A 22,925-nucleotide genomic window follows, 5' to 3' on the forward strand; every position below is an offset into this window, starting at 1 on the left:
ACATGTTGTGCTCATGATCTATGAAGTGTTGTATATAGTACCTGAATCACTTAAAGCCTCTAGCGACTAGCAATATGAACAAGCCTATAATGGGCAGCCATCCTTGAAGAACAAACTAGTTCCTGCTGTACAATTACTGCCACACTTGAGTGACAACAGGTGCTCTACCGCTTGGTTTCAAACCTGCCCGTCTGCTGCTCGCAAACCAGCAAACACTCCACCACATTGTGAGATGATGCAGTATGTTGGGAAGAGACATGACTATCTCTGTGGTTTAAACCACATACGTATTGTCATTTTATTTTCACTATTTTCATGATGCGATTAGCAAATGACCCACAGACAGCACACGCTAAGAGATTAATGCTTACAGTGTGTTTTCATGCAGACGTGGTTGCTGTTTTTAGCCTCAAACTGACTCACACCCTGGGATGAGGGATTCTGTAATTCATATTTGTGCTACACCATGTATTACTTTCGTGTTTTCTTTCTCTTTGCTCGGCAAGGGTTTCCCTCAGCATAGAAAGGCTGTCAGCAGGTGATTCCATCTTTAAAGCGGCTGGATGTCACAGAGTGAAGGTTTTTGAAAATGTATTGGGTTGCTGTAAGGTTCATATAAGAGACAATTTACACTTGAAAATGTTTACCTTATGGTTTGGAGGATGTGTGAATATCAATATGCGTGTGATGAGCCTCTGCCTTCACAATGTATTTCATTGTATTCATGTTGGATGGAACATGAGAGTCCTGGATATGGCCAAAAGAATATGACTGAAGCAAATATGCTTCTCTTTGTCACATGTCCTATTTTATTTATTTTTGTTTTTATTTCTGTGTGCGTGTGTGTGTGTGTGTGTGTGTGCGTGTGTGTGTGTGTGTGTGTGATGTTGTTGAGTTAAGTTGCAAGTTAAAGTGTAAAAACAAACACATTTAAACAAACCAAATGTTTAACATATAGTCTTTTGATGCTGCTTAGTTTTATGGCTGAACTCATGTGCACACGTTTTGTACTTGTGAGGACCCTCATTGACATATTGTATTCCCCAGCCCCTAACCTTGATTTAATGCCATCATACTGGAGTTATCATAATTACAACTTTCAAATAAGTCATCATCCAAGTCTTAATTACAACTGGGAAAGTCAGACTTTTCTGAAAGCTCTGATATATTCAAATTGCAGCTTAACAATTCGAATCTGTCACACATTAGCTGAAGTCCATTGTGCAATCTAATTAAACCCAAATTTAATAAAAGCACAGTATTTTAACCCTCACACAACAAACCATTACAATTATAACCTGACTCAAATGCTAACTCAAACCCTAAAACCTTCTTAGCACTCACACACAGACTGACTGTGCAGTCACAAATCTCTCTCTTTCAGAAATGTGGATTTGAGCTCAGGGACAGTCAATTATGGAGCTGAACAGTCAGAGCAGCAGCCTCTCAGTGACTCATCCAGCAGAAGAACTCTATGTCTCTCAAGCACATAAAAAGTTGAAAAAGTGAATCATTTAAAGCTCAAGTTATCATTCTCACCCGATGTGTTACTGTGACCATTGAGCTCACTATGACACTAAGAGCACGCCACCCTCTTTTCCTACATAAATCTGTACAGGATTCAACTTTTATTGATGCTGATCAGGCAGTCAGATTTCTGCATGTTCCCAATGTTTCCATGAAATTTAAGTAATCCTGCTTGTTAATATTTCTTTGTAAGGTTCAAGATGTTATCTTCTTGGTTTGTGTTTATTATATTCCAAGTTTACCCACTGCAATTTAATATTAATTTAATTCATTTTCAATAAATTAACTTTTTGAATGCACATGTGATCCCATTCTTAAATTAAGCTCTAATCAATAAATCAGACAAAAAGACCCTCTCATGTCTTTATTATATATTTAGTATTTATGTTTAATTAGTATGACCATGAAAAACTAACAGTATGTCCCTCAAATCTAATATGAATACAGATAGAACATTAATTAATATCAAACACGGACAGAGAAATGAATAGACTTCCAAGCCTGGTACAAAAAAAAAACATGCTTAAATTTTAAACTAAAAAAAACAAAAACAAGGATATTGCCTATTAACCAGCTCCAGTCTCTTCTGTTGCCACCGTTGCACAGTTTAGTGACAGCAACCAGCAGAGGAGAAAGAGTGATGCTTCATCTCCACAGAATCCCTGTCTGGGATAATAGAGTGGCTGTCGCCTGACCCTCTCTTGGCTCTGCATGTAAATATTTGTCATTCCCTGCAAGCTGAAGAGCACCGCTTCCCCTCCTTTGGAAAACAAGCCTATTATTATCATCTTTTTTCCCCCTATGCTGAGGAGAAGGTTTTGTGGCTTGATGGGCTCATCCTTATGTGATGTTGTTATATAACAGGGGAAAATGGTTTGAAATGGCCACACTGGGTCTGATATGAAGGACATTTTGCATATTGTTACACATTTCAGATTGATTCTGTTGTGTGTTTATACGTTTTCAGACTTGGTGTCAATTTAGAGCTATTAGGAAACATGATAGACATAATAGAAAACTATGATAACTAAATCTGTGCATTTTCTCTGTTTCTGTGTCCCCCATTTTGGTCTTCCTCAAAATAATGTGTATATTAATTGGGTTAAATTTATAGGAAAATGACACCAACCAATAACTGAGAGCACTTTCTATCTCCCCTTCAGCTGTGGCAGTCACTGGTGATCAAGCTCTTTGTGGCTAATTTGACTCAGTTTCAGTCACTGTGTTATTCACTACTGTGTGATTAATCTCTAACAAGAGACATTTGGTGAACTGGAGTGGTTTTTAAGAGGTTTTAGAATATGAGAAAAAAAACTGAAGCAAGATTCAGTAGTATTTTATTTGTGAGGAACAATTAGGTGAAATAAATTTCTTTAATCGTCTAGATTTAAACGAAAACCCATATCTCATCCATTTTCAGAAGTCACGATGATCACTATTAAGCCATTTACCCCACTTAGCAGAACAAGCTCCATAATAATGGTTACTACACTGTAACACTGCACAGTTATTTATTCTAGTCTACGTACATTTACAGCTAATTACATTTTCATCCTTTTCCAAAATGAGGGAGATTTATTTGCTGTATGTTTCTGAACTGGTGAGGTCCCTCACTCTACAACCTTAAGATTTGACTACTTTTGCATTGTTGTTCCACGTCCTCACCTAACGGATGATTGACTCTATGTACAATTTATATACATATACAGTATGTGCTCTGTGTTTCAGTTTCAGAACAAAATGCGTATGTATGTATTGTAGAAGAAATGTTTCACCTTTAATTCACCATTTTTGATGTTGTTTAATTTTAGCTCTTTGGCAGCTCAAGAAGAGCACTTAATGTTCATGTCTTCACATATCTGTTAATCTGCTTCAGCTTTAATGAGACATTTTTATGACCTTAACAAAACTCCACATTGATTTTCTTCAGTAAACAGCTGTCACCCATATGGTTTTACAGTGGATTACATATAATTGGAGTTTTGGCTTTCTAATGATTCAGTCCTATGTAGTGTAGCTCCAGTTCAGCTCTGGCTAAAAGCTGAAACCCAATAACTGACTTAAAGATGTTATGTAATAACGTTGGCTGTTGCTGGTCATTGACAAATCGTTGTTTTGAGTGTACACACAACCACAATGCCTCTCTTAAACCAGATCAACCAATATTCAATACCAATACAATATCCCAATGTCTCTGGTGAGCTACCATTTCCCACAAATGGGAGGACAATGCACAGAGAGTCACAGAGGAAAATATTAATCTTCATTAGAGATCCTTTCCCATGTGTTGACTCAAGGCAGAGGTGGTTGTTGTAGCAATCGACCTGTCCACTTTCAGTGAGCTTTGACTTACTGGGTGCAGGACTCTGGATTGCCCCCTTAAGCCTGCGTTCATTAGGGTCATTTCTGGCAGAGATTGAAGTGAGGATGAGTGTTTGTTTGGTGCAACCCGTTGTTAAAGCTGTCTCCATGCTGAGGGAAAATGATGTGTGGAAACCGGCAGTTAGCTATGGATAATTGACCTTTAGGAATGCTGTGAAGTTTTAGCACTGCAGTTATATTGCATGACATAGATGGAATTTTATTTTAGAGAGGAGTGTTATTTCAGTGTATGTGGGCTCAAATGATAACTTTGATAGTACTGTCGACTCACATACTGCATGCATACCTGCCCTCATCATAAATTTTCAAGCTGAGAAGCTGATTTGATTGACTTGACTTAACATTAAAACAACGTCCCACTAAGATTAATCATTTTATTATTGACCCCACTCTAAGCTAATGTTAATTACTCCTGTTACACCTGTCAAGCTTTACAATTTAGCACAGTATGAAGTTTACAATGATAATGGTTGCAGATTTACCACTCACATTTTGTAGTAATTATGTTTTGGTTTTGTAAAGGTCAAAATACTTTAAATACAGAATATCTCATTATTTTGTTTTATCGTACCGAACCTATACTATTACTTATAAGATTTATTTGGAAAAGAGGAGTGATAGACGGAGAGTACAAGGGTGGCACAGCCGTTAAATGATCTGCCATTGTCCTAACAACCAGTTTGAATTTATGAGTAACCACTTCGTTAATTTTCTACTGGTGCATGTAATTTCTTGTGGAGGAGGCAAAGATGATTAAGGTTTTCTCATATAAATCAGGTCAGGCTTTAGTCAGCTGGCCGGTCAGCACAAATTACTTCCCGGATCTCGGACAAAACTGTCCTTAATAAGCAGTATCTATGTGATACTGAGTACATTTGTTGCATAAATGTGGTTCTGTTTGTGCAGTAATATGTACTTTTCATTTTGATATCAATAATGAGCAACTGCTTTGAAACCAGTCATCTTATGTGGATTTCCTATCAGTAAATCAGTTCAGAAGAAAGAAACTGAATTTTCTCTGAATGAGCTCTGTGCCACCTGACTTAATTTTGATGTTGGCCATGGATCCACATAAACAGACTGAATATACAGTGATAGTTACTGTGTTGTATGGTCAATCAGAATCCAAAAATGGGCAATCCAGGTCTCAAACTATGTATTTTATTGCTTACTAAACAGGTGACTCCTCCTACAAGATTATAATAAATGCAATGAACTAAATATTGATTTAAAGCATTTTGATGTTGTGTGTGTGCCACTAAAATCACCCATCTTAAGTTTTAATACACACCTCTGTCCTCTTTTTTTACTTTTGCCAGCGTTACTCACAGAAAAGGCCTGTACTCACACCAGGGCCCTCTTGCAGTGACACATCTCCAAAGTGGATAAACTAGCTCTGACTTACTTTATTTTTCTGTATTAATTTCTCCCACAGTACCCGCATGCAGTGTCTCCAGGTCGACTCAGTCCAGCGCTGGATGGAGGACCTCCGACACATGACGGAGGTGGAGTGTATGTGTGTCCTCCAGGCCAAACCCATTGGGGTGGAGGAGGACGCCCAGCAGGGTGAGCTGATTGTGGCCTCCGGGGTCGGTGGAGGGGACCACGTGGCCAGGAACAATCTGCAGACGCTCCTCCGCCGAGCGCTGGTGGTCAGCACGGAGCTCGGTAAGATGTTCCAGCGACTGGAGAAGGGACGCTGGCAGAGGGTCCACAGCACCGCCGTAAGGGCGAACTGCCACGTGCGTTCACTGGTACACGAGTACAGTGCAGCCCGAAGCACACCACCGGAAATGCAGAAGGTGACGAGTAAGCTTAGAAATCATTAAAGTGACAAAGTAGAAAGTTACAAAGCAAGATATCAGTTTCAGACATACCAACACACCAGTTAAATTATATATATATATATATATGCATTTGGATTGCTCATTGACGTTTTCAATAGTATCTATAGTATAAACTTTGAGACAAATCCATTTATTGTCATCTGTATGTTCCTTGTCTATGTGTTTCATCACAGCATGATAGATTTCCTATTTTTCTTTTGTTGTAGTATGAGAAATCTCTTCTGGAAAAGTGTATGGAGCTGACCAATATTACAGAGAGGTGAAACTCTAAAAAGCTAATAGACCATCATTAAAAAAAGTGGGTTTATGTGGATGGTAAATCAAAATGTCCCTTCACCCACAGGTGCCTTCACACAGATGATGAGTTCTTCCTGAAGTCCATGAGGGAGGCCATCCACGAGATCCTTACAGATGTCAGTGATTCCTTCAGCAACATGATTGACATGGCTTTAGCCAATGAGATCCGGGTATGCATCTGAATCATAGTTTTCTGATTATTTTACATACAGTGCACATGGCTGTAACTTGGCTTAAGTAGACACAGAAAAGTTCTTCTTTTACTCTTTTATCTAAATGTTGAATCTACATTTTCTAGACCAGGCAACAGGCAGTTTTGTACGACATGGCAAAATGTATTGACCAATGTTTTACTTAATTAACGTATTGACCATGGTTATGTTTGTGTATCTTTTCTTTTTTGATACAGTTTGATCAGCTTTTGTTGTCTTTGTTATACAACAGTGTTTTCAAAAAAGTATTCTACATTTGAAACGAAGCAGCAATAAAATATCTTCAAGCAGAGTAAAACAGTTTAACACTAGTTAGATAAACATAGCATTTTATTCAGGCCGTCTACTGATATCATTTGGGCATAATGAAATGGCATATAGGGTGTGGAGAAAAATAAATCAAATAATCCTGCAACTGTTGCACATTGTTTGGCACAATTGAACGCAACAGACTTTTTAAATTTTATTTGTGTTTGTCATTATTTGTCATTAGAATCATCAGTCTTAAAAACAAGACAAAAGCGACAGCTACTAACAATGTGAATTGCATATCTTGGTAATAACAATGGCTAATATTTGATCTTCCTTGCAGGTCCTGATTAAACAGATTGACTCATCAGACAATGTTCACACTATCGGAAGTGCCATTAGCAACCTGCTGTCACTCACTCAGGATGGACCTCAGCTCTGCAGCATCATTGCCAAGGTACTGTGGACATAGCAGTGGACTCTGTACTGCCTTGGTCCTGTGCTGACAATAGTTACACCACTTTGGTCATGAGTTTAATTAATTTCAAGATTGGGACCAACGACATGCATTGAAATGAGATGAACCTGTCTCGACTGATGCATTTCATTGTGCAAAAACCTTAGAGGGTGGAGATCCTGATATCAGCAGCATGATGTATTATTTTCTTACATTTTTATATCTTTGGCAGAGGCAGCTTCATTTGAAATAACATCTCTACCCCTTTCTTCACACACCCCTGTTATGGTCAGCTTCACCTTTTGCCAGTGTTCAACATCCAGACCAGCAGACCTGCAACTATTGCTTTAAACATGCCTCTAAAAAGCTATTTCACAATGAGATAAGAGAAGACAGACCAGACAGCAAGTCTCAATTGGACATTAGTTAGCCGACTGCTTCCTTGATACTCTTGATAAGACTCTTCCTGATGGCCCTCATGCACACAAGGAATAACACACCCCCATCCTTTACTGCCAGATTGTCAGATCAATACTGTCAGCTCCCATTAGGAGTGAGCACTGATTACAAATGCAGGTTGCTTATGCATCTTTACCTTTCAGTCCGCTCCACCTTACTTAACTCCCTCTGTAGCGATACTGGCCGAACACTCAGAGAGGTGTCTGAAGGAAACCTGCCTGCCAATGACTGCTAATGAATACCCAATATAAAACAACATCTTCCACCTGCCATCTGAACTAATTAGCTAGCACCAGTCTGTCTTTCACACTCTCACATACACTCCCTTTACAGTATCTGGGTCATATCTGAGCTCTTCACTAATCATTTTCAGCAGCACGCTAACTTTACTCATGTTTTGAATAAGTGCAATTAGCTGTTGAAATATTTGGGTGGGGACGTGATGTTTCAACCGCTTTTCCAGTGTTTCTGTTGATGGACAGTGTTTCTGTTGATGTGCTGTGTATGGAGAGGAGAAGGGAGGTTCGTTAAATGGGGTAGTGAAGCAGGCAGTGTGATAAATAGAGATAAATCATTGTGTACATATCCATATCAGGTTTAAATAGATTTGTAGATTTTAGGTTTTATCCCATCAGATTTACGCAGCTTAAAGCACCAGATTGGTGGAGTTTTACAATGTTGAAGACCAACAACAGAAAATAAGAGTACTGAGCAACGTTCAGCAACATTGGCTTATTGTAACCTTAGTTTATATGACAAACTTTTTCTTACTCATCCAGCAGATGCTCAGAGGCATTAGCATTCATTTGGAGTCATGTGTCTGGCCACCTTATGAATTTAAGTCCAATATTCACTCCCTTGCTCTGTTTTATTCTCCACCAACTGCTAAGGGAAATATCTGGCTCTTTAGTTGCTAAATCCTTCACTATGTTCACCAGGTAGTAGCTGACTTTGTCTGCAAAATAGAGGCATGAGATCTACCATCTCTTATCTTGTTCCCTAACTTGTGCTTTCAAAACCTATTCAGTGTGCCACATATAGTATGTGTGGTTTATACTATTATAGGCAGTGGCTCCTTAAAACACTTTTCTGTAAATGACAGCTTGTCAGATTCTGAGTAATCACATAATCGTGACTTATTTGTCACAACTGAATGATCTGCACCCATCTGCCATACCAAGCAGGTTATTAACAAACACCATCCATGTCTGCCTTTATTTGATGACCCGCTCATAATGATAAACAAAATAAATGTTTCACATATTTTTCTAAAAAAGCCTTTCAATATTTGTGCCTTAATCCACCAAAACAAGTTAAGTGTCACTTTTTTTTCTTTAGTATTACAGGGATGAATCATTCACACACACAAATACATTTTCAGGTCATTTAGATTTTAACATTTACCTGATCTGCATGTCTTTGGACTCTCGGAGGAAACAGATTCACCAACAAACACCATGCAAAGTCCACATGGAAAATGTGGCTATACAAGTTGACATTGTTTATGCTGAGTAATGTGCCACCTCATAAATCCTCAAACATCAGCTGGATTATTAGAGAGTGACTGTGTCATAATGTACAAGCAAGTTTGGTGTCTACATTATATTGGCAGACTTTTTGCTCTCCTAAAACCAAATGCTTGAGATTGTAAGATGTGAGAGTATGATGTGGCAACAACTCAGGCCTGGTGAGAGGCAGTGTATCATCAAAACTCTGTGGGTAGAGAGGGCAGAGACATTTAGAAATACATTACAAGAGATGAAGAGGGTTAAGTGATGTCTCTATTAAGATTAAACAACACAAAGGCAAATGATTGTGTTAATCTTTAATCTGTATTTGGATGAAAAGTGTTTTTCTCAGAACAAGCATCATGTTCTGGCTTCGCTGAACTGGATTCGAAATGGATTTTTTTTACTAACAACCTTCTTGTTTTAAAACCAAGAAATAAACTGCCTGCAACCACTTGCAATTGAAGAAGCTTCAGGCATTGTGTGAGCAAGTACAACAGACCATAGCACAGAGTTCAGTTCAGAAAATTATGAGATGGAAAGAAATTACACGCTGTGTAGGCCTGTACATGCAAACACACGGATAGGGAGGCATTTTTAGACAAGTAGACAAGTTTAACATGATGATGTTAGCGCAGCAAGTACCAAAATGCATGAGTGTGACGCTAAATGCGTTCTATGGGCATCATTGAAGGAATGAGGATGAAGTCAGTGGAAACAATAGAACTGCAAGTTGTTTGATGGGGAAGGGAAAGAAACAACGACAAGCCCAATGCTCTGTGAAGAAGAGAAGTAGGCGGAAGTCTGTAAAGATGAAACCAACACAAAGGCGCCTCTATTACAAACTGTTGATTTTCTGAATAAAACTATCTGGTTGTCAGGCTGGAGGTTTTATTTTTCCTCTGATCCATTTCTGATAAAATAGTGGATTAAGAAAGATAGCCAAATGCTATAAAATTAGCACACATTGTTAGACCTTCTTAAAAATACTGTCTGTATTGCTGGTTTATTTGACTGAACATCCATCCATCCATCCATCCATCCATCCATCCATCCATCCATCCATCGTCAACCGCTTATCCTGCATACAGGGTCACGGGGTTTAACTGAACAATCTCAAACTAATCAAAAAGTATCACTCAAATTCCATATAGTCATAGATGCAAGTGTGGGTAGAGGGTGACCATACATCCTCTTTGAAACAATAGAACTGCAAGTTGTCCTCTTTTTTCTGGACATGTCCTCTTTTTGGGACCTACAAAATGCATCCAGCCAGGATTTCTAAATCACCCAAAATGTCCGGGATTTGGCTTTTGCTTTATACAGTTGGCATTCATTGTGTGTGTTTTTCCATTGCTTTGACTTGTACCGACACTATTATACTTTACTCTGTGGCGTAGCAGGACTTTTTATTGCAGCTTCTCCCAAGTAATGTTACTCTTCTCGGCCCTCTCCATCGGCAAAGACGGAATAGGGAGAAGACTTGGTGTTTTTTATGCGGCCGTGCGCACAAAGTTGCTTCTCAATGTCACTTTTCGTGAACTGACCAATCACGGCCTGGATGGGGTGTGACATTCGTGGTGCAGAATACATGACCTGCAAAACTGGTAGGTTACGTGTCAGTGTCAAAAAAAGGTGCTAGCAATCAATTACTTGAATCTCCCCAGCCCAGACCTACTGCGGGTGTCCATTTGCCTCCTGCATTCACTGTCCTCTTTTTTGAAAACCAAAATATGGTCACCCTACCAAATCAGACAACCAAAAAAAAAGTCAATTCATTCATTGTTAAAGAAGTCCACATTTTTTTGCTAGCAGTTCTGTAAGGCTGTACTAATAGGCGCAGCAGTGATTTGAGCTAACTACAGCATGCTAACAATGACAGAGCTAACATGCTGATTTAATCTCATGTTATTGAAATCTTAGTTTAGCATATACTAACATTTGCTAATTGGCAATAAAAACAAACTACAGCTGGGGCTGATGGGAATGTTATTTTGCCAGAAACAAAAGTATTGGACAAAGTCAAATTTTGACCTGATGTTGGCACTAGATGAAAAGTTAGGCAATCTCTAAAGTAATTACAGTTATTACATTTTAAAGGGCACAGGGATGTGTGAACCAAATGTCATGGCAATCTATCAAATAGTTGTTGAGATATTTTATATTTAAGTAAAAAATGAGTGAACCTCATGGTGGCGGTAGAGGAAATAACCAAAGTAATTAGGTGCGTTTGAGATGACTGTGGCTCGCTTTCGCCGACTTGATAGTCTAATGTGAGCTGCAAGTGACAGCAGGGGCAGGGTATAAAAATGGCGCCATGAAGTCGGACACATTCTACCTGCGTGAGCTTACTGTGAGCTGAGATCAATGACTGATCTCGTCCATTTGCAAAGAAAAATGCCATGAGACCAGGCAAAAGTGTGGTTCCAACTTTGTGCAGCGGAGATAAGCAGGACTCGGTGCCTGCAGCCGCCTTGCTCCCCTGAGGTTTTAATGTCATGTGACATGGTGACGTTTCGCAGCTCTGGTGAAAGTCGGACACAATTTCTAACCAGCATGCCTTATTTTAAATCCATCATGCATCACGTTAAGTCATTTACCAAATTTGATGCTAATCCATCCCATAATTGTTGAGATATTTTAGTCTGGACCAAAGTGGGGGACAGACTGTCAGACAGACATTGGAATCCTCAGAGCTGCCACCAGCATGGCAAAAAATCAATGAAACATCACACTGTCAAAATTTATAAAAAGACTGCAGGATTCACTTTTATTCCGATGCACCTGTCACATTCAGGTGGGTAGAGATATTATTATTTCAATATATTCAGTATCACACAGGCAGTAATGAAAGTGCAGAGTTTGAAATATAAACAAGTAGAGTTAAATATAACTTGTTTAACTAATTTAAAAAACATGACTAAAATGATAATATTAATGTAGGCTACCTTTAAAACCTAAAGCTTAAAAGTGCATTAGACCATTTGGAGATTCTCCACAGACTCAATCTGAACAATTTTTGAACGCTAAAGCAACATTTGCGTCACAGAAAAACAACAAGATCAATAGCCTCTTCTGAGTTTCAAAAGGTTTACTGAAAACTGTCTGTCAGCGTGTTGGCAGTTCTTCGGGGTATGGCGAAACAATATTGCGTAGGCAGTGAACAGGGAAGAACGGTCAGGCTGGAGGGCAGGATGATTATTCACTCCAACCCCTAGCAGCATGGCCTTTCCAGCATATGAGACATGCCATCCCAGTATAATGGCCTTATTAGTATAATGGTGGTAGTTACAGGCTTCGTCTTCATCCAGGTAATTTATCTATCTGCACGCTGAATAGAATTCAATACCTGCAAGTGTTTTTTGTCAGAGGGGTCCTTTAGTGTAGACACAGAGCCAATACAGGAGCTATTTTTGTTTGTTTATACCAAGCATAATCCAACAGAAAATGCTCAGCTATTATGGCAAGCAAATTATTTTATTTCTGCTCAGTGTTTTCCATTCATTCATGAAATATGTATAGTTTTAATCTGACATGATAGATTGTGTGAGCCATTTGATAGATTCTTTGTTTTTTGCAGGCTCTGTGAGTAAAGCAGGCCAAATATATTTCAGGTCTCCTGGACTCTTTAAAACCAGCACACTGCTATTAGCTTATATCTGCAAGACCTGTTGGCTTTCACAGCACAGCATAGCAAGGAGCACTTTGATCCACCATTCTGCACAATCATGTGTACTTCAAGACATTAGCTGTCTTTGGTCTATGGTGTATAATTTGGTGGTAGGATGGCTAATGTCAGATCTGTGAAAGTCTCAAAAGAGCTGTACTCTCACTGAAATTTATTTTCCCAACCTAACCATCCTTTTGTCCTGCAAGTAACTTATGATGTGGAAAAAGTACAGTGACACCAGCTGCATCAAACACAGTGTCCACTAGACAAATAAACAAAACAAAAATCTTCATATGAGAATGCAACTTAGAGTACCTCATTATGTGGTGTTGCTGGGCATCCTTGATGGAAAAATTCTTCCAAACTCTGGGCTGTTGAGCATTTTGTTAAATATACAATATGCAACTGTTTTTACACACACATTATTGTGTGAATACTGTATGCAACATTGTTTCCCAGAAAATTAATTTAACTAAATACTTATTTATTATTTTCACAACTATTTTCGCAAATGTAATTTTTTTGAGTGAATGAAGCAGTTTATCTGTCACATGTAGATCAATATAGCATTGGGGTGGATGGTGGGTATACAAATGGAGGACTCCAGAGACCAAGTGAACCTCAAAGTGAGTCCAAGTGAATTAGAAAAAAAAAAATCAAGGGTTGTAGACTTATATTAATGCAACTTTAAATCAATTACAGTTTCTTATAGTTCCCTAAAGGAATTTTTTTTTAAAGAATTGACCTATACACCTGTCCAGTATAAATACAGTTCCTGGATTTGCTAGAGAATGAGGACATAAATTAAGTAATAATAGTAATAACAATACAGGCATGATACAGAAAAAAATCACATAAGGCTTGTGAGAACCATGAAAAATAAGGGACAAGGTAAACCACTTATCTAAAGACTATGAAAAACCAAGTTATTATTCTTCCTTATTGTACCATATCCATATTCACATGCAATAGCTGTTTTGTCCAATTTAACAAATGTATCAATATAGAATCTCAAAGAAAAAGTTAATTTCACAATTGCATGAAACATGGAACTGTCACAGTGTAGCCTCAGTGCAGATTTATGAACATATATTAGATATATTGTGCACTGTAGACATTTACTAAACCATCAACTAAATTACTTTGTCTTCTACCACAGGAAGGAGCTGTGGTAGCCCTGTTTAAGATCTGCAGGCAGGACCGCTTCAGAGACCTTTATGCTCACGCTCTGAGAACAGTGGCCTCCATCTGTTGTGTGGAAGAGGGCATCATCCAACTAGACAAGGTAAAGCTTACTCTCTCACACAAACACACACACACACACACTACCTAATGTTGAAAAAAAGAGATAGACATTAATTAATTAATTTGATATTATACAAAAGGAAAAGAGGATATAATATGTTAATAATGGCTGATTGGACAGCTCAAAAAAATCTATAATCTCTGTATGTGTATATGTGGATAAGACAGAGAGAGAGAGAGAGAGAGAGAGAGAGAAGTGAGTTGACATTAATTTCAAGTAAGTACAGTACTTCCAATAAAATACCATGACTCCCTCCAGTCCAGACAGATCATATTTACACTGATCAGCTGAAATTGTAGATCAGACAGGTGGTTATTCCTCTTCCCAGCAGCACAGTATAGTCTGTCTATGTTGTACACATTGGGCCATGCTCTCACTTCCTATGTTATGACTGGGAGGCTAGTTTATTTTCCCAGGTGAATGTGTGCCAACAATGGCAGCAGCAGGAGGAGGCTTGGCTGCACAGAAACAAAGTGTGTGATTGTGGAATCAAAAGATCAACGGTTAAATGAAGAGTTTAGTGGGGGAAAGGCTTTTTTTTTCTTAACTGGGCAATGAAATAATATATTCCTTGTAACAGACTGTCATTTAAACATGATTTTGGCGTCAATTTACAATATCTTGGTAGTAATTTCCAAAATTAAGACCAAGTTTCCTGAACACCCTGTTGATTACTGTCAGGAGGACGATCTTCTTTGGTCGCATGTTGCAGGTGAAATTAGCCTCTACTACTGTCAGACTTAAATGGAAAATGCAGTGTAGAAACTGGCAGGGAGTGCCAATCTTAACAGCAACTGTGTTTTTGTTTACTGTATGTCTTATATTGAATAATTGATGTTCGATGTTGCACCTTTACATTGTTAGGAGGGAAAAGTTGACATGCTGCCTCTGTGCAAGATTCCTGTTTTGTTTCTTTTTTGGGAAACTGCAGCAGTCGAGTTCTCCAGCTTTCTATTTACTTGATTAAATTTTCCTGAATGAGTTCACGTAGTTCCGTTACCTCAGGGCAGGGAAACCGGCTGTATAATTATGATAGAAGACAGTGAGAAAATAAACATGTGTGTTAAGTTTTTTCCTAAATTATAGAAAATACAGTACATACACAAAAGGTTGAGTCATGATTTACAGTGAGTCTTTTTACTTTGAGCTGATAGGTCAAACATTTAGACTTGAATGACTTCCCACTGTGTGTGTGTGTGTGTGTGTGTGTGTGTGTGTGTGTGTGTGTGTGTGTGTGTGTGTGTGTGAAGGAAAGAAGGTGAGACAGGGAGAGAGAGAGCTAATGATACATCCTTCTTTGTTGATCCTTGTTTGTTCTCTGTCGAGAATTCAACCAAAATAAATAACAGACGCACCTGTGTCAAGCGAGTGTTTACAGAAAGACAAATATAACCTGATTCTGGCGTATAATGATGCCACAACGGTGTCTGTGTTCACATATAGAGCAGCTGGGACAGCATGAATCATCCAAGTGTGAAAACTCTTTAACTGGAACCAAAGTCCGCCCCAGATTAGCAGCCTTGTCCCGGGAGGGGGGCTGTCAGGCAAGTCTACGCTACCAACCGCTCACCAGCGATCGCTCAGGCTTGAGAAAGACAACTGTCACTGTTGTAGGGTGATTGAGAAAAAGGGCCGGTATGCATCTGCACTGCTCATTGGTGGATATACTGCTTCTTAGTTTCATCCCCAATGGGGACATTAAGTTATAATAACTTGGTGAATGGGAAGTGTCCTGATTAAGAAGCTGCTCAAGATGTACAAGGAAAAAGAACTTATAGAAGATTGATGAAGGAAATATCGTATTCAGACTGAAAGTTAAAACTTTGCCTTGCAATTATGAGAAAAGCTACATCAGGCTGCAATGAAAAATATTATTTTTAGCCTACAGTTGTAAAATATAAAATTAAATTATAGCATGTGATTGCCCTATCGTGAAATACGTGTTCTGTAGCATTGCATCATTTGATGAAGAAAACACTGTATGTGTCATACAGACCCAAGAAGTAATCTAGAAACAGTACCCTGGATGTGGCAGTTTGAGAGATGAATGTGATCAATGTGTCGCTTTTCTGGAGCATCTCTGCATGTTAATGCTACATGTCCTGGAAACGCTGACTTCAGTCAGTCTGCGATGGTGCATGTGGGGGGATCCAATCACTCAAGGGGGCCATATTTTAGCAAATAGAGGATTTTGAGGATTTATGAGATCAGAAACTAAAAAAAACGTTTTTAAAATTGTTGCCTTTGTGCAAAGTATTCATGTAGTTTCAACTGAGAAGAAAGTGCACTTTTGTTCCACCAGAACCACAATTCAATGTAGTGTCTACATAATCAATCAATCAAAAACTTCCTGCAGAAGTAAAATGCAGAAAGGTTATTTGGCGTCGGCTCCGAGAATAAACTGAATGAGATACATCCTGTTTAAACGAGGAGTTGGGGAATATCCTATTTTAGGGAGGAGGAGGTGCAGGTAGGGATGGGGTGGTGGGGGGGACAGTAGATGAACGGGGGTGTGCAGAGTTGATTGTTCCACGTCAGTGGGTTGCGCTGGCACAGTGCTGCTGACGTCCATGGAGACAAAAATAGGGAACTGCCCTGTGAAGCTCAGTGCGCTGATGCTCGTCAGCAGATAAGACTGACAGGTGTGGCTGGCTGGGAGCTGACAGTTTGCTTCACTCTTGGCGCTTGTCTCTAAACTTTTGTTTTCAGGAGTGTTGGCTGATGGTGACTGAGCATCAAAAACATTAATTTGCTCTTTACTTAAATGATAGCAATATTGACTGTGATTGAAAAGTGACTGTAATAAAGACATCAAAATGTCTTTGATGTATCAGGTAATGGATTTTTCACCAAGACACAAATTTAGTGCCCATTGCCACCCTGGAAACCACGATCCTGCAGTTTATGACTATGAATTTAACATAATAGTATGGATGATTTCCAGAGTATGTGCCAATTTTCAACACTTATGCCACATAATGCCTGACTTGATAAGAACTAATGCCAACAGATACAAAGTAACAATCAGCTGCTTTAGTAGTTTCTGTGAACTGTACAATACTGTCCCCTAGTGGATGAAGACCTGTTCTACATCGCCATTATTTCCTGAAGCCTCTAAACTCTTATACCAAATCACATACACACAAACACCAACACAAAGATGAGATAAATATGACCTCATGGCCTTTACTAAACTTCTCTTTAAACAGGAGATGATTTCCTGCCCTTCTTTAACTCTGAGCTCCTCACCAAACCTGATGATGCACACATCCTGGCTTGATATCAACCAAATTAGGCCACAAAAGTTTGTCAGCGGCATATTAAATCAGAGTGGTGTGTTTTAATTGTGATAGCTTTATGGGCAGCGCTGCAAGTTCTAGCCAAGATGACACCGCAGACACTTAACGGTCTGTCTCGTTGGCCAGTGATGCTGCAGGTGTTTTGTCAACCCTGCAGTGTTGAGTAAAAGTTCAGTTCAGACCTGCCGACAGATCCCAATGATTTGTACTTAACTATTGTATAATTAAAAATACTAAATCAAACCGTCTTAAATTACCTTAAATACTTGGGACTTTATATGTTTTAGCTTATTTTTAAAAAAAAGTTTAGTTAAGTTCATTCAACATTACAAATATTCACACACCACGGATATGTCAAGGATGACACAACAATTTCCAATGTGGTCCTTGAAGCAAAAGTAAGGAAGCAGGAGTCCAGGTAAACAGGTAACGTCATACTATACTACCAACCAGGACATCCAGGGATCCTTAAAAGGCCTTAAAAAAATTATAAATGACTTCAAAGTGTGCAGGTACCCCGACCAACAAACCAACATAGTAAATACCTATCTCATCTCAATAAAATAACCTCAAGTTAAAAATCCATAACATAAATGATATAAAAAAGGACATCCACATTTTAAATAGGAAGGTAACTCGTCCCATACAAGTTATAATTTGACCTTGATTTAAAAAATGTGTTGGATACTTATTATTTTATTGTGCAGTGGTCACTTTTTTATGTAACATTGGCTCTAGTCTGGTTTGCACAAGTTCCCCAACCTCTACAAAGGTGGTCTTCTATATTAACTAAATACTTTTCCCAATTATTTTCCCAGCTATTTTTGCAAATGTAATTTTTTTGAGTGAATGAAGCAGTTTATCTGTCACATGTAGATCAATATAGCATTTATCTGCAGCAGAAAAGGCAATGGGGTGGATGGTGGGTATACAAATGGAGGACTCCAGAGACCAAGTGAAACTCAAAGTGAGTTATATTGACTATAAACTACACTTTAAATTCTAAACAAAACACATTGTTATATTGATTTCCACCTTCCCATGCAGCCAGTGGTTTAGATAAAATGTTTTACAATATGCAAATCAACTAGTAGAGACTTAAGATTTGCTTATCTTCAGTAATGCATGATCAAAGGGTGCCTAATGTGTACTGTCTAATGTATAGGTGGATGGGATCCTGTGCCTGGCAGACATCTTGACTGATGAAAACAGCGTGGAAGCAGCCAGGGCCGAGGCTGCGGCAGTCGTGGCTCAGATCACCTCACCGCACCACACGTCCACACAGCACCTCGCCAGCTTCCTGGAGAGCATGCACGACATTGTCACTGCGCTCATCAGTGAGTGGAAGTGACACTGACTGAATTGTAACCCTGACCTTGGATTTATAGTCAAGGATTGTTTAGAGAAACCGGATTTGTTAATAGGTTAGAAAAATAACCAGTTAGGTTTTCTTCTAAATGGTAAATGGCTAAATTCTTTTCTAGAGACAAGTAAAATTACAGGATCGCTTTTTTTGAATATTATATTTAAAGACTTGTTGTGGAATTTTAGACCTCTAGTAGCGTTATGGAGGTGTTTTTTGATGAGTGGGTTCCCATTTTGTTTATCTCGTGCATGGACACACAGTCCTACTGTTTCACTGTTTCACAGGTGACACGCTAAGATATGCTGCAGTGTTTTACATTTTGCTGAATACCACTGAATTTAAACACAACATTAACCTTTATATACACATACATTTAAACATAACCTTCAACTTAACCTTAAGGTTAGTGGGGGTTGGTTTTAGTGTGGAACAGTTTAGTTTATAATAATAGAGGTTCAGATCAGGTATTTGCATTAGTAATTGTATAATATAAAAAGTACAATAAACAAGTTACAGTAAAGAAAAATAATGATTTTAAGATTGTACTTTTTGATTGTTACCTTTCAAACACTCCATGGTCTAACTACTGCAGGTTTCCCCGTCTACATTACAAACAAAATGTTGCTGTCAGTGCTCCCAAACATTATAACCTGGGGCCTCCCTGATCAAATATACGTCATTACTCAATGGATAACTCTACAAAACTTCCAAACAAATGCTAAAACTTACAAGTATACAAGCGATCGAGTTGCCAAAAGACAATAACCTCAAACTGGATTATGTGTTTTGTTGTGTAATGTTAGAATTACTGTACTTAATGAGTGATGTCTCATTCTCTCAGAGTTGTGCCAGAGCGCCTCATGTGGTGAAGTATTTCTCCTGGCGTCAGCAGCCTTGGCCAATATCACCTTCTTTGACAGCATGGCCTGTGAGATTCTCCTGCAGCTGAATGCCATCCACATCCTGCTGCAGGCATGCAAAGACCGCCAGAGAGTGGATACGCCCTACTCCAAAGACCAGGTACACATCTACATTTAGGTGTTATTTTTCACAAAATAAAGAAAAACCCCAAATAACAAGTTATCGTTATTAACTTACAACGTTAACTTACAGGGAGAGTGAGCATGAATGACTTTGGCTTAAGCAGTGCACTTAATGAGGTTATATAAAGTTCAGGAACAGCATCGTGGCCTCACAGCAATAAGGTCCTAGGTTCAGACCTCGGTCATTCCGGGCCTTTCTGTGTGGAGTTAAAGTAATTGTTCTTTTTCTATCACAGGGGATCATAAAGCAAGACATGCCCCCACCCCTCCTCTTGATCCTTGGGTTCCTAGCCGCTCCAGCCACCACAACCCAAACCAACCCCTTTTTATCCCTACCTCCTTGACCCTTTCATCCCCCCCACCCTTCATCCCCCTTTATCCTTTCCCCCTTTAAAAATTCTTTATTGTTTTAAATGCAGGTGGTGACAATCTTGGCAAACCTGTCAGTCTTAGAGCAGTGTGCTTCTGAAGTCCTGCAAGACCAAGGTAATCTATATTTCATCTATAATTTTCAAATGAATGTTACATATCATTGTTGTTTTTTATGGGCAAACTGTGTTGGGATGAAGGAAATACACCAGCAAGCATTGAACTACTCAGTAACACCCTTAAACTGATGTACAAGTGTGAACAATCTGTGCAATTCTTCTTTAATCCTCCAGATGGCAGCATCAAATAAAATATGTGAAGTAGCCTGGAAGAGCTTAAATAGTAACCACTGAGCATATGCAAATAAACAATATTTATAACAACTGTAATGCATTTTAATATTATTTTTAAATTAATTCTTCATTTTCAATGTGTATATTTTCTGCTCTCAAATGTGAGCCCTCCTAATTACTATAACATATTCCATTGTCTCTCTGCTCTCGTTCATATATTGTAAATTAAATTGATAGATACACAAGTTTTCAGTATGGGTATAGGTCCCTCAGTCAATTTGTATTTCAATCTGATCATAGACCGAGTAGCCAAAACTATTTGTTATTTTACCATCTGCACAATGTATTTCGTGTGTAACTTTATGTCTGTGAAGTTTCAAACTCAGCTGTTTGTTGTGTTTGGTTCCTATGTTTCTGACAGAGTTGCATTGTTTTTTCTTGTTCTTGTCTAACTTCGTCTGCTTCCTGTCTTCATTTGTTTTTTTTGTTGTGTTTTATTGTAAACATGTTGCTTTGGTACCATATTTCTCTCCAATCATCAACATATCTCCAATCCTTTCTATCCTTCCTGAGACCTTTGATTGTTTGGTTTCTTTCCGGGCTAATCTGTACTGTATATTATGTCATTTAGGAATAGAGCGACTACTGCTGCTGCTGGGAGAAAAGCCATCCTCCTCTAGTCCATCAGAGGGCGCCGCCTGCGAGCGTGTCCAGCAGAAAGCTGCTGTCACACTTGCCCGTCTGAGCAGAGACGCTGACGTGGCCCAAACAGCCATTCAACTAAAAGGTAGTGCAGAATTTCAGTTTTCTCCCAACAGTGTAACACATTTTATTCTTTATTAAATCATGCTATTGAGTGAAAGTCGAGAGAAGCAAATAAAGTGCTGAAAAACAAGAGGTAAAAAGAAAGAATGGAAACAACAACACAGAATAAATAGATTGAAAAATGAAAATCAGTATAACCAACCTATGGCATAAGTGAGCTGAATGGTAGCTTAGGGCACAGACAAGAGCCAAGTCATCTGTTTTTTTATTGTCACAATTTGCAACTATCTATTTTAAGCAACCTTATCTTAACTTAATATCTTGTGTTTTCCTTTGTATAGCTGTCTTTGGCTGACTTATAAATTGAGCAATGTGCTGGGCTCCATAAAGAAGAAAAATATTAAGTATAAAATATGTATTTAAATTTTTAAAAAAAGGATCTTAAATTTTTTTTCAAAGTGAAGGCAAGTGGATTTATCAGCATAATTTCAATAAAGCTGAATTAATTGAATTTAGCCTTGAGGTTCTTCATTTGTAATTAAAGACTAATAGACAACAAAACCATCAACAGGACACAATGCCCTGATTCTGCATCCTCTTGAAGCTTGACTATTTATTTACTTTAAAGAGATTAAAGAGATTAAAGATCATTTTACAGGCAAGAGATCCTCGTCTCATCACTGGACAGAAAAACCTATATTATAATATACAAATGTACTGTATGTCCATTCCCCTGGCAGACCTCTTGGGAAGTATGTCTCATGGGACGCTCTGTATGAATACTTTATGAAATGCTTTATGAAACTCCATAATTTGATTAGTGGATTAACATATTTTATATTGCATTAAAACCAAATAATTTGTCAGAAGTTAAATGTAATGGAAACGTCTGTATTATTTGGGAATGTTCTCAGCATTACAAAAAGTAGTTTAACTCTGAATGTCTCCAACTGCTGTGCACCACACTGTTTATAGCTGATATCAAATGTCTAAGGATGGCACAAGCATGTAACTGAATTCCTCTGCTGTCTTTAGCTGTTCCTCGTCTTATTGAACTGTGTCGCTCCCCTACTGAGAGAAATAACAGTGACTCAGTGCTGGTGGCTTGCTTGGTAGGTATAAAGTGTGTGTTTATTTGTATGTGTGTGTGTGTGTCTGTTTGCATACAAAACCTGTAGATATGTGTAAATGAGTCCATATCCTGAATACCAATATGTTATTTAAACATTCAAACTGCCCATTTCAATCGTGCCCCAAAAATACAATGCATGTTCAGCTGCACTTGCTATATAGTACATACTAAGGGCATTATATGCCTGCATGTGTAACATAAGTGCACCAAATGACCAAATGAATTTCCAATTTAATTACATCCATGGGGCAATATCTGAAAATTTAAAATATATCACAACCTCAGTATCTTTAAGACATGTTGAGATAGCTGACCGGTGCACATAATCTCAAACGTTGTATGTTTAAATATGTACATATCATGAATAATATCCCTGTTCGTACTCATCATTCTCTCATTCTGATCATAATTATTAAGACCAGATCTTACGGCAGATGAGGGGATTTGAAGCGCATAATGGTCTGGTAGCTTAATTGGGCTGCTTCACTGCACCCAGAAATGGCCTCTTCTTCACTGTGACCCTGTGTGTGTCTATTCAAATTAATGTGATTCTATTTTATCCTTTTAGCCAAGGGTTAAGTATTTGTAGGTGTTGAATTTTTACCTTCAAAGGACACTAAGCTTTCACAGATCATTTGTAATCTTAAATGTAAATGTTGGAGGATTTCATGGCTGAAATGGGTTTGAAACGTCACACATATTAATCATGCTCTTTCAAAATCCACATGAGATGTAGGAGAAAAA

At 38.5% G+C, this 22,925-nt stretch overlaps 1 protein-coding gene across 1 annotated transcript in view; it reads left to right on the forward strand.

Moving 5' to 3' along the window:
* Positions 1-22,925, forward strand: part of LOC119893586 (protein inscuteable homolog) — a 50,828-nt gene that overhangs the window by 25,901 nt on the left and 2,002 nt on the right. The window contains exons 3-12 of the mRNA XM_038705834.1: positions 5,345-5,711; positions 5,963-6,015; positions 6,100-6,223; positions 6,858-6,971; positions 13,768-13,893; positions 18,379-18,550; positions 19,421-19,599; positions 20,042-20,108; positions 20,916-21,071; positions 22,085-22,161. Coding sequence (XP_038561762.1) covers positions 5,345-5,711; positions 5,963-6,015; positions 6,100-6,223; positions 6,858-6,971; positions 13,768-13,893; positions 18,379-18,550; positions 19,421-19,599; positions 20,042-20,108; positions 20,916-21,071; positions 22,085-22,161 — 1,435 coding nt within the window. The remainder of the gene's footprint in view (positions 1-5,344; positions 5,712-5,962; positions 6,016-6,099; positions 6,224-6,857; positions 6,972-13,767; positions 13,894-18,378; positions 18,551-19,420; positions 19,600-20,041; positions 20,109-20,915; positions 21,072-22,084; positions 22,162-22,925) is intronic.

Source organism: Micropterus salmoides, unplaced genomic scaffold (genome assembly GCF_014851395.1).
Source record: "Micropterus salmoides isolate LMB-PRFRI ecotype aquatic unplaced genomic scaffold, ASM1485139v1 Ms_hic_scaffold_8, whole genome shotgun sequence".
Classification (NCBI taxonomy): domain Eukaryota; kingdom Metazoa; phylum Chordata; class Actinopteri; order Centrarchiformes; family Centrarchidae; genus Micropterus; species Micropterus salmoides.